Source organism: Mustela putorius, unplaced genomic scaffold (genome assembly GCF_011764305.1).
Source record: "Mustela putorius furo isolate JIRA1106 unplaced genomic scaffold, ASM1176430v1.1 tig00000785_pilon_pilon_pilon, whole genome shotgun sequence".
In the NCBI taxonomy this organism is placed as follows: domain Eukaryota; kingdom Metazoa; phylum Chordata; class Mammalia; order Carnivora; family Mustelidae; genus Mustela; species Mustela putorius.
Genome location: NW_025421480.1, coordinates 219,352 through 231,555, shown reverse-complemented (window position 1 = coordinate 231,555; position 12,204 = coordinate 219,352). Strand labels below are relative to the sequence as shown.

The 12,204-nt window shown below is 34.2% G+C and overlaps 1 protein-coding gene across 5 annotated transcripts in view; it reads left to right on the top strand.

The window, feature by feature from the left end:
- KIFAP3 (kinesin associated protein 3) overlaps positions 1–12,204 on the top strand; it is a 178,659-nt gene that overhangs the window by 115,269 nt on the left and 51,186 nt on the right. For 4 of the 5 annotated variants that reach the window (XM_004756680.3, XM_004756679.3, XM_045084583.1 and 1 more), the window contains 4 exons: positions 1,628–1,740; positions 2,271–2,436; positions 3,053–3,178; positions 7,968–8,066. In XM_004756680.3, the coding sequence (XP_004756737.1) occupies positions 1,628–1,740; positions 2,271–2,436; positions 3,053–3,178; positions 7,968–8,066 (504 nt within the window). Of the gene's footprint in view, positions 1–1,627; positions 1,741–2,270; positions 2,437–3,052; positions 3,179–7,967; positions 8,067–9,338; positions 9,546–12,204 lie in introns of those variants that run through there. The other variant, XM_045084584.1, reaches the window with a different exon arrangement.

The following is a 12,204-nucleotide window of genomic DNA, read 5'->3' as shown; positions in this document are numbered from 1 at the left end:
TATAGCTCTCATCTTTAAAGATCACATGGATTCAGAATAAATACTCTTATGTTATGAGTAGAAACACCCTTTAGTAACATTTTATAAACCAGGGTTTAGTTATCCTTAATTGAAATTTGAATTTTGAAAACATTTCTAGGTAAAACAAAGCTCTTTATTTGCAAAACAGTCTGTTACAGTGTAAGATAATTCAGTAGAAAAATATGTATTAGGTATTTGTTTAGATAATAACTTCGTAAAGTAGCTTGTCATGTATTATGATATTTTGGAACCTGCTCAGTAGATTTTTCTTATTTGAAAAGTATATATGTTTGTTTTAAAGCAAAAAAAAACAAAACAAAACAAAACAAAACAAATGAGTAAATAGGAAAAAATTAAAGTCTTTATTCTCATTATCCAGACATAATGATAGATAAAATTTTGGTACAATGCTTCTGTATATTATTATTATTATAAGCATATAATGCATAATTTGTTTCAGGGATATGGGTCTGTGTCCGGGTATTTTTAAAATGGGGTTTTTCTATCTATCTATTGTGACAAAATTTTTTTAAGTTAGTAATATCTTGAATCTTGTTCCATGTGATTAAATACTTTTATAAAACATAATTGCTTGGATAGCTACATATTTCCCCCTTAGGACCGCTTTTGCTGTATCCCATAGGTTTTGGACTGAAGTGTCTTCATTCTCATTGGTTTCCATGAATTGTTTAAGTTCTTTTTTGATTTCCTGGTTGATCCAAACATATAAGACATAATTGCAAATAGCTGCAAAATAATCCATTAAGGGATTTTCTAGAATTTAATCAGATATTCTAGATATTTAATTTGTTGCCACTTCTTTTCTGTAACAAACCATGCAGCTTTAATTTTCCTTTCTCTGAAACTGTTCAAATTTCCATTTTTATATTCTTAAGATTCATTCCTAGAAATAAGTGAAACAAGATGGGATGGGGAGGGAGACAAACCATAAGAGACTCTTAATCTCACAAAACAAACTGAGGGTTGCCCGAGGGGGAAGAGGGTAAGGAACGGGTGATTGGGTTATGGACATTGGGGAAGGTATGTGCTATGGTGAGTGCTGTGAAGTGTGTAAACCTGGCAGTTCACAGACCTGTACCCTTGGGGCTAATAATACATTATATGTTAATTAAAAATTTAAATAAGAAGAAGAAGAAAGGGGAAAAAAGATTCATTCATAGAAGTACAAGTTTTCTGGATCAAAAAGTATTTACGTTTTTTAAATTTATGGTGCTGATTCCACACAAAAGCGCACATATATTTATGTGTAATTCTAGAACAGGTAAAATTAATCTATGTTTAAAAAGAAGAAAGAGAAGGAAGACAATAGGGGGAAGAGGAAAAGGAGAAGAGAAGCAATCACATTTGGGGAAGAGAATTGACTGAGAAGGGGCACTCTTTGGAGTGAATAGAAATATCCTATATCTTGATATGGGTATGAATTTCCCAGGGGCATAAATTTATCAAAATTAATTTGTTGTACACTTAAGATTCATGCATTTTACCGTGTGTAGATTGGTGGGTTTTTTGAGAATTATAAACAACAAAAAATCATTAAACTTAGATGAATCTTAATTCTAATGAAGGAGTTTCTGGTTTTTTATAGGAAATGGTCTGAAGATGCTCATGAAGAGGGCTCTGAAGTTCAAGGATCCGTTGCTGATGAAAATGATTAGGAATATTTCCCAACATGATGGACCAACTAAAAATTTATTTATTGTAAGTATAGTTTCTTTGTTTCTGTCTATTAAAATAGCCTGGAAATTAAAGCTTTAAAGTGCTACATTTGGAACTAAAACTCTTACTGAGCTCTTATCAAATACTAACTCATAACCCAAGGTGCTCTTTTATCAACTTCTTGTAAGTTTAGCTTCTAGAAATCTCAATCTGAGTTTTAAAGTTGTTTTCGTTTTATGATCTCTACCCTTTACCCTTCCACCCCCGCTCCAGTTTTCTTGCCTTTTAAACCTTTGGCTTCTGGGCCACCTGGCTGACTTCATTTGGAAGAGCATGAACTTTCATCTCAGGATTGTGAGTTTGAACCTCATGTTGGATGTAGAGATTACTATAAATAAATAAATAAACAAACAAACAACCCTTAAACCAATGGCTCGTATAGCAGTTTAGTTTAAGATTTTGAAATGAGAATCATGTTGGATACTTTTTTTTTTTCCTATGGCTACATTATCAGATTGGCTTTTCTGTAGCAATCATATTATAAATGTATATTAAAATTCTGTTTTATTTAGGATTATGTTGGGGACCTTGCAGCCCAGATCTCTAATGACGAGGAAGAGGAGTTTGTGATTGAATGTTTGGGAACTCTTGCAAATTTGACCATTCCAGACTTAGACTGGGAATTGGTTCTTAAGGAGTACAAGTTAGTTCCGTATCTCAAGGATAAACTAAAACCAGGTCTGTGCTAAGTATTTTCCTTTTGCATAATCATTAAGTTATTTCTTTCTGTTGTGGATAAGGCTGCTCAAGCAGTATTTTCTGACCAATATTATACTAGGTGGCGCGTTTTCTTCCTATACCTTGAGTTTCAGCTCAGTTTAGTTCCTTCTTCCCAGGGAGGTGGTCAGTAGGTCTCCTCTTATATTTATGTGTTATTCTTCCTAACAATATGTTTTCTTAATATTAGTTTCCCTTCCCTATCCTGCTTATTTCTTATCCTGTCTTTTTAAAATTACCAAATGCCGTATATCTCTGTATATGCATACAGCTGCACACAGAAAGTTCTTTGAGACATTCCAGTGAGTCTTCTATTTTCTCTCTTTACATTGTCCTTCATTTGTATTTTCAGAGACGTATCTTCACTTCTCTACTGCCTTCCCCCAATACTTTGAACTGTCCTCATTGAGCTTAGAAATATGGGGAAGAGGACAAATTTATAAGCATGTTAAGTAAGGCTCCATAAGAATTGATGTAGTAGCTTACAGTATTTTTTCTGTGCATTCCAAGTTTTGGCTATATAAATGGATTTGGATCAGGACATTTCACTGAACTTTCTGTGGTTTGACTTGACTAGGTGCTGCAGAAGATGACCTCGTCTTAGAAGTGGTCATAATGATCGGAACTGTGTCTATGGATGACTCTTGTGCTGCACTGCTAGCCAAATCTGGGATAATCCCTGCACTCATCGAATTGCTAAATGGTAAATTATAATTTATTTTATTTCATTTTTATGTTAATATATAAACAGGGTATTAGTTAACACTTTTAAATATAAAAGATCTGCAATCATAAAATACTAATATTCTATTTTATCTTCTTTCTATTGAGCTTTGTGTTGATTGAATCAGATCTCCTGTGTTGTGCAAACCCTTTTTTTAATCGGGAAGGTTCATTTGGAAGCTTATTCAAAGCATCCTATTCCCTCCTAAGTCCAGTATTATTTTCTAAACTTTCTATAATGAAGAAAGTGTTCTCTCTCTGTGCTGTCCAACACATGTGGCTGTTGAGTACTTGAAATGTGGCTATTGGGACTGAGAATCTGAATTTTGTATTTAATTAGCCACAGTGGCTATGGTTATAGTATTGGGCAGTGAGGACTGGATAGAGTTTTTACCTTGCCTTTGTGTTCTTTTTAAGGGGCCAGGATTCATTGTTTTCCACATGGTATACAAAATCTATCTGAATCTAATATTCTGTTACCGTCAAGTTCTCTAGAACCTTGTGTTAGTGTTCTTAGGCTGCTATAACAAAAAGACTGGGTGGCCTAAACAAAAATATATATATTTTTTTCTCAAAGTTCTGGAAGTCCAAGATCAAAGTGCCAGCCAGTTTGGTTCCTCATAAGGCCTTTCTTCCTGGCTTCCAAAAGCCCATCTTCTTGCTGTGTTATCACATCCCCAGAGGGTAGAGAGCACAAGCAAGAGTACAAGCACACACACAGCAGTCCGGTACCTCTTCTTATAAGGATACTAATTCTGTGGGGTCAGGACTCCATCCATATGACCTCGTTTGACCTTAATTACTTCCTTATAGACCTGTCTCCAAATTAAAGTCACATTTGGGGTTAGGGGTTTAATACAGAAATTTTGCAAAGTATGGGAAGCCTAAAAAGACACTCTAATCTCAGTCTTTCCTGTACAGATATAATATATGTGCATTTTGTATAATTTTAATAGACCTTCTGAAATATAACATACATAAAGAAAAATACAAAAATACAGCTTAATGATTTTTCAGAATGAGCCACACCCATGTTACTTCCACTCACATAAGGAAATGAAACCTCACCATCACCCTGAAAGTCCCTCCTGTGTCACCTCCCAGTCCTTATCCAAATTGGTTTCTGTCCTCTCTTTTATTGTATATAGATTACTTCTGCTTGGCTTTGAACTTTATGTAAATAGAATCCAGGTTTTTTGTCTTGCATTATAATGTGAGATTCATCTGTGTTGTATGCAGAACTGCTTTTCTTCTCATTGCTGTATAAATATACCACTATTTATCCTTTTGACTCTTGGTAAACAATAGGGTTTTTTTGATAGGAGAAGAACTATTATAAATAATGTTTCTGTGGACATTCTTAAACCTTTCATTTGGTAAATATGTGTATTTATTCCTATTAGACAATAGGAGTAGAATTGTTGGGGCATAGAGTCCCCATCTGTTTGGCTTTGGTAAATAATGCCAATAAGTTTTTCAAGGTAGTTGTGCCAATTTTCAGTCCCACCAGAAATGTGCTGAAGTTCCAGTTCTTCTACATCACCCCTATATCTGGACATAATTGGTCTCTTTCATTGTGGCCTTCAGAGTGGCAGTTTTAATTTGCATTTCCCTAATGACTTATAATTGAGTACCTGTTTGTATTTATTGGCCAGTTGTTATGGCTAATAAAGTTAAGTACCTATTTAAGTCTTTTGCCCACTACTCTCTTTTGAATTTTTAAAAATTTGATTTACAGATTCCTTAACATAATGCATTTTAATAGGTCACCTAGAGATAATACCTCCATAGTTGAAGTGTTTCTACATAAAGTATATATAAATGTCCTCAGTCTACCCTTCTCACAGAGAGGTTTCAAATTAGAAATAATTAAAAGAGAGGTAGTTGGGAGGTATGAGTGAAGACAGTGTAGTTGGCAGAGTGAGAATGAGGATTTTCTGATGAGCTGGAGAAAGTTGAAACAGATGACCTGTTCTGGAACTGCTGTTCTGCACGGACTATGGTTGAGAGAGCGGAGATATGTATGAAGCAGGCTGACAGAGTCTTCTCATAGCGTTTTATTTACCTTGTTTTAATGTTCTCTGCCATGAGGTTATGATAAGCAGAGACTCTGTACCTCTCTTTTTAAGAAATACATGGATTTCTGGGAACACAGTCCGTAATACCTAAATACTGTATGGTGACAGGCAGTGAGTACACTCACCGTGGTGAGCATTGAGTGACACATAGAATTGTCGAATCATAGCTGTACACCTGAAACGAATAAAACATGTCAACTGTTCTTCTATAATAAAATAAAGTAAAGAAATATATGGGTTTTCAAGATTAAAACCCTTGGGGTTAAGTGAGGAAACACTGTATACCAATAGAGTAATTAATGGAATTTTAACCCAGGTAGTCTGGGAGAGTGGTACATTGGCAGGTACGTGAGGGAAATCCTTTGGACTTTTTTTTTTTATTTAATTTTTTTTCAGTGTTCCAAAATTCATTGTTTATGTACCATACCCAGTGCACCAGGCAATACATGCCTTCCGTACTACCCACCACCAGGCTCACCCAATGCCTCACCTCCCTCCCTTCCAAAACCCTCAATTTTCAATTTGTTCCTTAGAGTCCACAGTCTCTCATGGTTCATCTCCCCCTCCGATTTACCCCAACTCTCTTCTCTCCATCTCCCGATGTCCTCTGTGTTATTCCTTATGCTCCACAAGTAAGTGAAACCATATGATATTGACTCTCTCTGCTTGGCTTATTTCACTCAGCATAATCTCTTCCAGTCCCGTCCATGTTGATAGAAAAGTTGGGTATTCATCCTTTCTGATGGAGGCACAGTACTCCATTGTATATATGGACCATATCTTCTTTATCCATTCATCCATTTAAGGGCATCTTGGCTCCTTCCACAGTTTGGAGACTGTGGCCATTGCTGCTATAAACATTGGGGCACAAATGGTCCTTCTTTTCATTACATCTTTATCGTTGGGGTAAATACCTAGTAGTGCAATTTCTGGGTCGTAGGGTAGCTCTATTTTTATCTTTCTAAGGCACCTCCTCACTGTTTTCCAAAGTGGCTGCACCAACTTGCATTCCTACCAACTGTGTTAGAGTGTCCCCCTTTCTCCACATCCTCTCCCACACACGTTGTTTACTGTCTTGTTAATTTTGGCCATTCTAACTGGTGTAAGGTGGTATCTCAATATGGCTTTGATTTGAATCTCCCTGATGGTTAATGATGATGAACATTTTTCATGTGTCTGTTAGCCATTTGTATGTCTTATTTAGAGAAATGTCTGTTCATGTCCTCTGCCCATTTTTTGACATGATTATCTGTTTTGTGTGTGTTGAGTTTGAGGAGTTCTTTATAGATCTTGGATATCAGCCCTTGTCTGTAATGTCATTTACAAATGACTTCTCCCATTCCGTGGGTTGCCTCTTTGTTTTGTTGACTGTTTCCTTTGCTGTGCAGAAGCTTTTGATCTTGATGAAGTCCCAAAAGTTCATTTTCGCTTTTGTTTCCTTTGCCTTTGGAACATACCTTGAAAGAAGTTGCTGTGGCCAATGTTGAAGAGGTTACTGCCTATGTTCCCCTCTAGGATTTTGATAGATTCCTGCCTCACGTTGAGGTCTTTAATCCATTTCGAGTTTATCTTTGTGTATGGTCTAAGAGAATGGTTGAGTTTCACTCTTCTACACATAGCTGTCCAATTTTCCCAGCACCATTTATTGAAGAGACTCCTTTGGACTTTAAGGGGCCCACAATTTTTTCTACACAACTAGTTAGATGCTCTGTTGACCCATAAGTCTGTGTCTAACAGATATCATTGAACTGTTGTCAAGAGATGACAAAAACTATTAATATATCAAATTTCATAACCAGTACCTAAAAATTAGGTTTCTATAAGTGTTTGCTTTTGCCATTACATATTAATCAGTGGACGTCAGCTATTCTGTTAAACCATTCTTTGTATTATATTAAACATTTAATTTAATTATCCTTGTGGTTATATAACATTATTTTTACTATTATAATCAATTTGATTAAAACTGAAATAACTTATTTCATGACAATAAGTAAAATTTAACTTTTTTAACATTATTCAAGAATAATATGTCTTTATAGTCATTTTTCTACCAAAAACTTAGAATTCAGAAGGTGTGGGGTTTTTTTCCTCATGTAAAGTCAATATTATAAAGGCAAAATATAGAAACAGATTTATTTCACAAATTAGAGTTGTTTTAGAAATTCTTATGATGGACCAAACCAAAAATAAAAAAGTAAGTGTTACTATTTCACATTAGGGACATAGAAGTTAATTTAATAATTTCTTTATACCTGTTGGCAAAATATAGTGAGAATTATAGAGAAGCACTATTACTATCTTCTTAAACCAGTTTTGTCCTTCTGTTCTCCTTAAGTACAACCTGATCTTTTGAGACAATCTCAAACTCAGAGCTGATATATTTTTTTAATCTTATTTTTTACCTTTGTATTTCAAGTAATTTAACCTAGTTGAACTGTAACCAAAATTACTGAAAACTTCTGAAAATATGTTACAAATTTCCTCACTGATCATCATCATGGAATTTAGAAAAAATACCTAAATATATAAATTGCATACGCCACCATGTATTATAAATAATGTAAACTGGTTGTCCCTTAATCTCCTGTCACTTTCAGTTTTCTCATTCTCCACTATTCCAGTCAATGGTTTTCAGTTTTATACATAACTATAGCATTCTTTCATTTGAAGTGTTCTGCTTCCTTTCAGCTCAACAAGAAGATGATGAATTTGTATGTCAGATAATTTACGTCTTCTACCAGATGGTTTTCCACCAAGCCACGAGAGATGTCATAATCAAGGAAACGCGTATCCTTTTAATATTTACAATAGATAATGACATTCACATACTCAGAAAAAAATGCATCTTTAGGTATTTTTTTCTAGCATATGTTAAAGTAATGAAAAAATACCAAACTTCAAAATAATTTTAGAAGGCTAGATATTTTTCATGGAAGCTGTTGATCCCAAATCTGTTACAGGTAGACTCTTGCAAACAATTCTATTAACTTGTCATGGTGTGATTCCTAAGAACTTAACACACTTCCTTCTGTATTAATTTAACTATCAGATGTTCCTAGGACTGCCCTTGGTACTCTTTCAAAAATCTTATCATATTCACTCTATGAAGGAAAATACATCTGTTCCCATGCCATCAGCTACCAACTCTATACTAAGTATTTACTGTTCAAAATCTCTTTCTTGAGTCCTAGGCATTTGTGCTAATTGCCATCTTGATGTCTTCCACCAATCTAAAGAGCATTATAATCAAATAGTCCAAATTTTAGGTTACCTTTTGCCATTTAAAAGCTGCAGGACCTTGGATAAATTATCTAATCTCCCTTGAGCATAAAATCTTTCATCTGTAAAATGGCCATATTATTACAATGAAAAGAAGAGATCCTGCCCTGTATGATTGTTTCTAAGTACCCAATGGACTTAAAAGTGCCTGTAGTTGTTTCTAACAGAGATAGTAAGTGATAGCTGATTGTTATTACATTCAAAAGGGTACTCAATACCAACATTCTCTCCTGAAAAACAGTCTGCCTTCTGTATTCAGAGTGGGTGATGAAAGTACCATCCACCCAGTCTCATTGCCGAACGTTTTGTATTTGCTGTCTCTTCCGTTACACGTAATCATTCATCATGTAAACATCTGCCAAGTTCTTAGCACCTAACAGATGCTGTTTTAAGTGCTAGATGTATAAAAAGTATCAGTCTCTATATTCAAGGAGTTTATAGTCTAATTGGCGAGATAAGTAATTAAGAAATATAAAATTATAATTCAGTGTATTAATGTCATAAAGGTGTGTGCATTGGGCACAAGAGAAGATATATAACCAAGTCTGGGGATGTCATGAAATGCTGGCAGTAGAAGTGGCATCTAAGCTGAATGTGTGTGTGTGTGTATTGGTGCGCGTGCGCACACATGTTGGTGATCTGCTTTTTTGTGTACAAAAAAAAGAATCTGCTTTTGAACTCTACTGGTAAAGTTCTTCATTACCCATGTGAAAAATCCACATTTAACTTGACCGTAATCTATTTTTGCAAAGTTCCCTCCTTTAACTCTACAATATGCAGTTTCTCTTACCATACCACGGTTTGTCATCATATTGGACAGACCCATCTTATTGCCTCTTTGTATGCCTTAGCAGCCTCAAATGAGGTTTTCTCTTTTTTAACCTGATAATCCCAGCTCATCAAAGGCAGATTTATAAGCCGTCTTCTCAGTTAAGCCTTTCCCAAGCAGTTAAGCTCCCTCCTTCCCAGTAGGAGTAATTTATTTTGACCTTCAATAAAGAACTTCAAATTGTGTATTTGTATGCCTGTTTTTACCAGAAGATGTTGAGCTCTTCAGCTTAAGGACCAGCTTTGTCTTCCTCATCTTCATCTGTCCTCAGAAGTTAACATAGTATCTGGCATGTGGTTAGTACTTGTTTGGTCAATGAACATGTATCTAAATGGCAAATGCTCTTTTAGGAGTAATACCTTGGGAGACTTTTTTCTTTTTCTTTTTTTAATGATCTGGGTCCTCACTCAAAGCATTTGCAAGTCCTTCAGTATTATATTCAAAGCCAATGACACAAGATCATAAGTATCATCTTTGGAGGAAATTCTCTTGCTTTTGAGGACTAGATTGATTTCTGGAGCCATATAAAGTCTCCCAGAAGGCAAGTCTGAAGAGTAACAAGTCTAACTGAGAAATATTCATTTTGATATGGGCTATCAATATGGAAATACTGTTTTGCCTTAATTACATTAGAGATGTCTTCTTTTATCACAAAGTAATATTTTTTAAAATGTGGTTTATAAACTGACTCTCTCAGGAAAGTAAGTTCCAATACACTCTTTTCAGTAAATCTTCACATCATTGGAATAAATTCACTTTCCCCAGTGGTGTTCTGTGGAACTTTCTTTTTTTTTTTTAATAGTTGCTTAATGGAAAAAGGTTCTTCAATAAATGAGTTGGGCATATACACAATTAAAAAGGTTTTCTTGCTACAGGGTCTTCTCAGAAATTTTAATATGCTTTTTTGGGTTGAGCATCTCTGAAACATATGTTAGAAGACATGAAAGAGAAGGCATAGCTTTCCTAGGTAACTTCTTTGAAAGACCACCTTTGTTTACATGTAACACGTAGGGGTTTTTCTGAGGACTACTGAAGAACAAAGTATTTGTAGTACGTACCAAGTGCTGGTACTTACTGAAGATACGTCTCTAACCTGGTCTGTTTAAGATACACTGTCAGTTCCTTATTATCAAAGGCCACAATCTTAAGACAACTTCCATTTGATTTTTCTTCTCAGTGTAACTTTATTTTCTCCCAAATTTGATTTTTGTTAAGCCACTGGATCTGAAGTGAGTACTTTCAAATAGTTATTCTGAAGAATATAGTATGTTGATAATGGAGGGAATGGGACATAAAAAAAATCTGCTGATTTAAAATTTTTACAAAAGCACTAGGAATGCTATTTCGATCTGATGCTTGCATCCATCCCTTAAGGTTGTATAAAGATTGCTAGAGTCCTTTTGCCCAGTGTTTTGGTGTTCAAAAACCAGGGTATTTTATTGATGTCAATGATACTTAAATAGGTCTTTTGTCACATAATTAGAAATTATTATTAAAATATTTCACTGTAACTTCAAGCATTTTTATTGTGATTTTTGCTATGACTGATATACTTAAATTTTTAAATAAAGATTTATTAGGCAGTAAACTATTTCTTTTTCCCATTTTTTAATTTAAGAATTTGATCAACATCATTTTATTTTAAACAGAATGAAAGAAACTTGGTGTTTGAGATGGCAGGTTTAGACTTCTATTAGATAAACATATGATTTATGTTAAGATGTTTGAAATATTTAAATAGATCTCAGCACAATCATAGGAATTGAGAATCTGAAATTGAGAAACAGTGCTGTTATAATAATTAATTTTCATAAACCCCAAAAATTGTAGAATGGGAAAACAAGCCAAATTTGACTTGGTCCTTTTAGAGTCCCCCTGAGAATATATTATTCTATACGTTTTTTTCTATATTTTAAATATATCCTTTTAGTCCCCCAAGAAAATTAGTAAGTAGCACTGATGGGTAGAAGATGTGGGCTAACCTCTGTCTTTGCTACTTGCTGTGAAACTTGATAAAATTTTTTTCAACATTTTAAGTGCTACAAAGAATGTCATTTGCTTGTACACATGTGCTAAATTTTCTTGATAGAAACCTGTGGCTTCTGTTTCAAATACAATTTTAACCAAGACCGACTAATATTAGAGATCATAAGTTTTTGTTCACTGCCTTTTTGAGATTCGTTGAGGTTTCCTAATTGATTTAAGTTTTCTTTATTCTTTCCTTCTCCCCTACTTATTTGTTATTTATATATGCCATCTTTTTTCTTTTGGGAGTTAAACCCAAATTTTAACATGTATTCTCTCCAATTTTAGAGGCCTGTATCCTTTCACTTTTAAGTCTAATGTTTCCAGTCCCATCTTCCACATTATTTACTATCTAGTATAATTATTTCACCTCATTTTTGTAACATTTGAAAATGGATTATTTTAGTTATTGTCTTTTAAAAACCAGTGCTTATTTAAGATTTATAATATGTTGACCTATTTCCTTGTTTTCTGTTTTTTCTTCAATTCCATTTGTCTATTTCTCTGAGTTGATTTTCTTTCATAATTACATTCTCTTAAAGTGCTAAGTGAATATCTATGAATAATAAAATATATCTCTATCTGAAAATAACTAGCATCTTTTCTTTAATAATAATTTAACACAATATGCAGTTTTAGATCGCTAGTTATTTTTCCTCAGCAATTGAAAGGTATTTTTCCACTGTCTTTTTTCCCGAGTTAATGCCGGTGTGAAGTCTGTAGTCTGCTAATTATTGGTATCTGTCATAAAGTCCGAGGACAATTTACTTTTTTTTCCTGTATAAATGACTT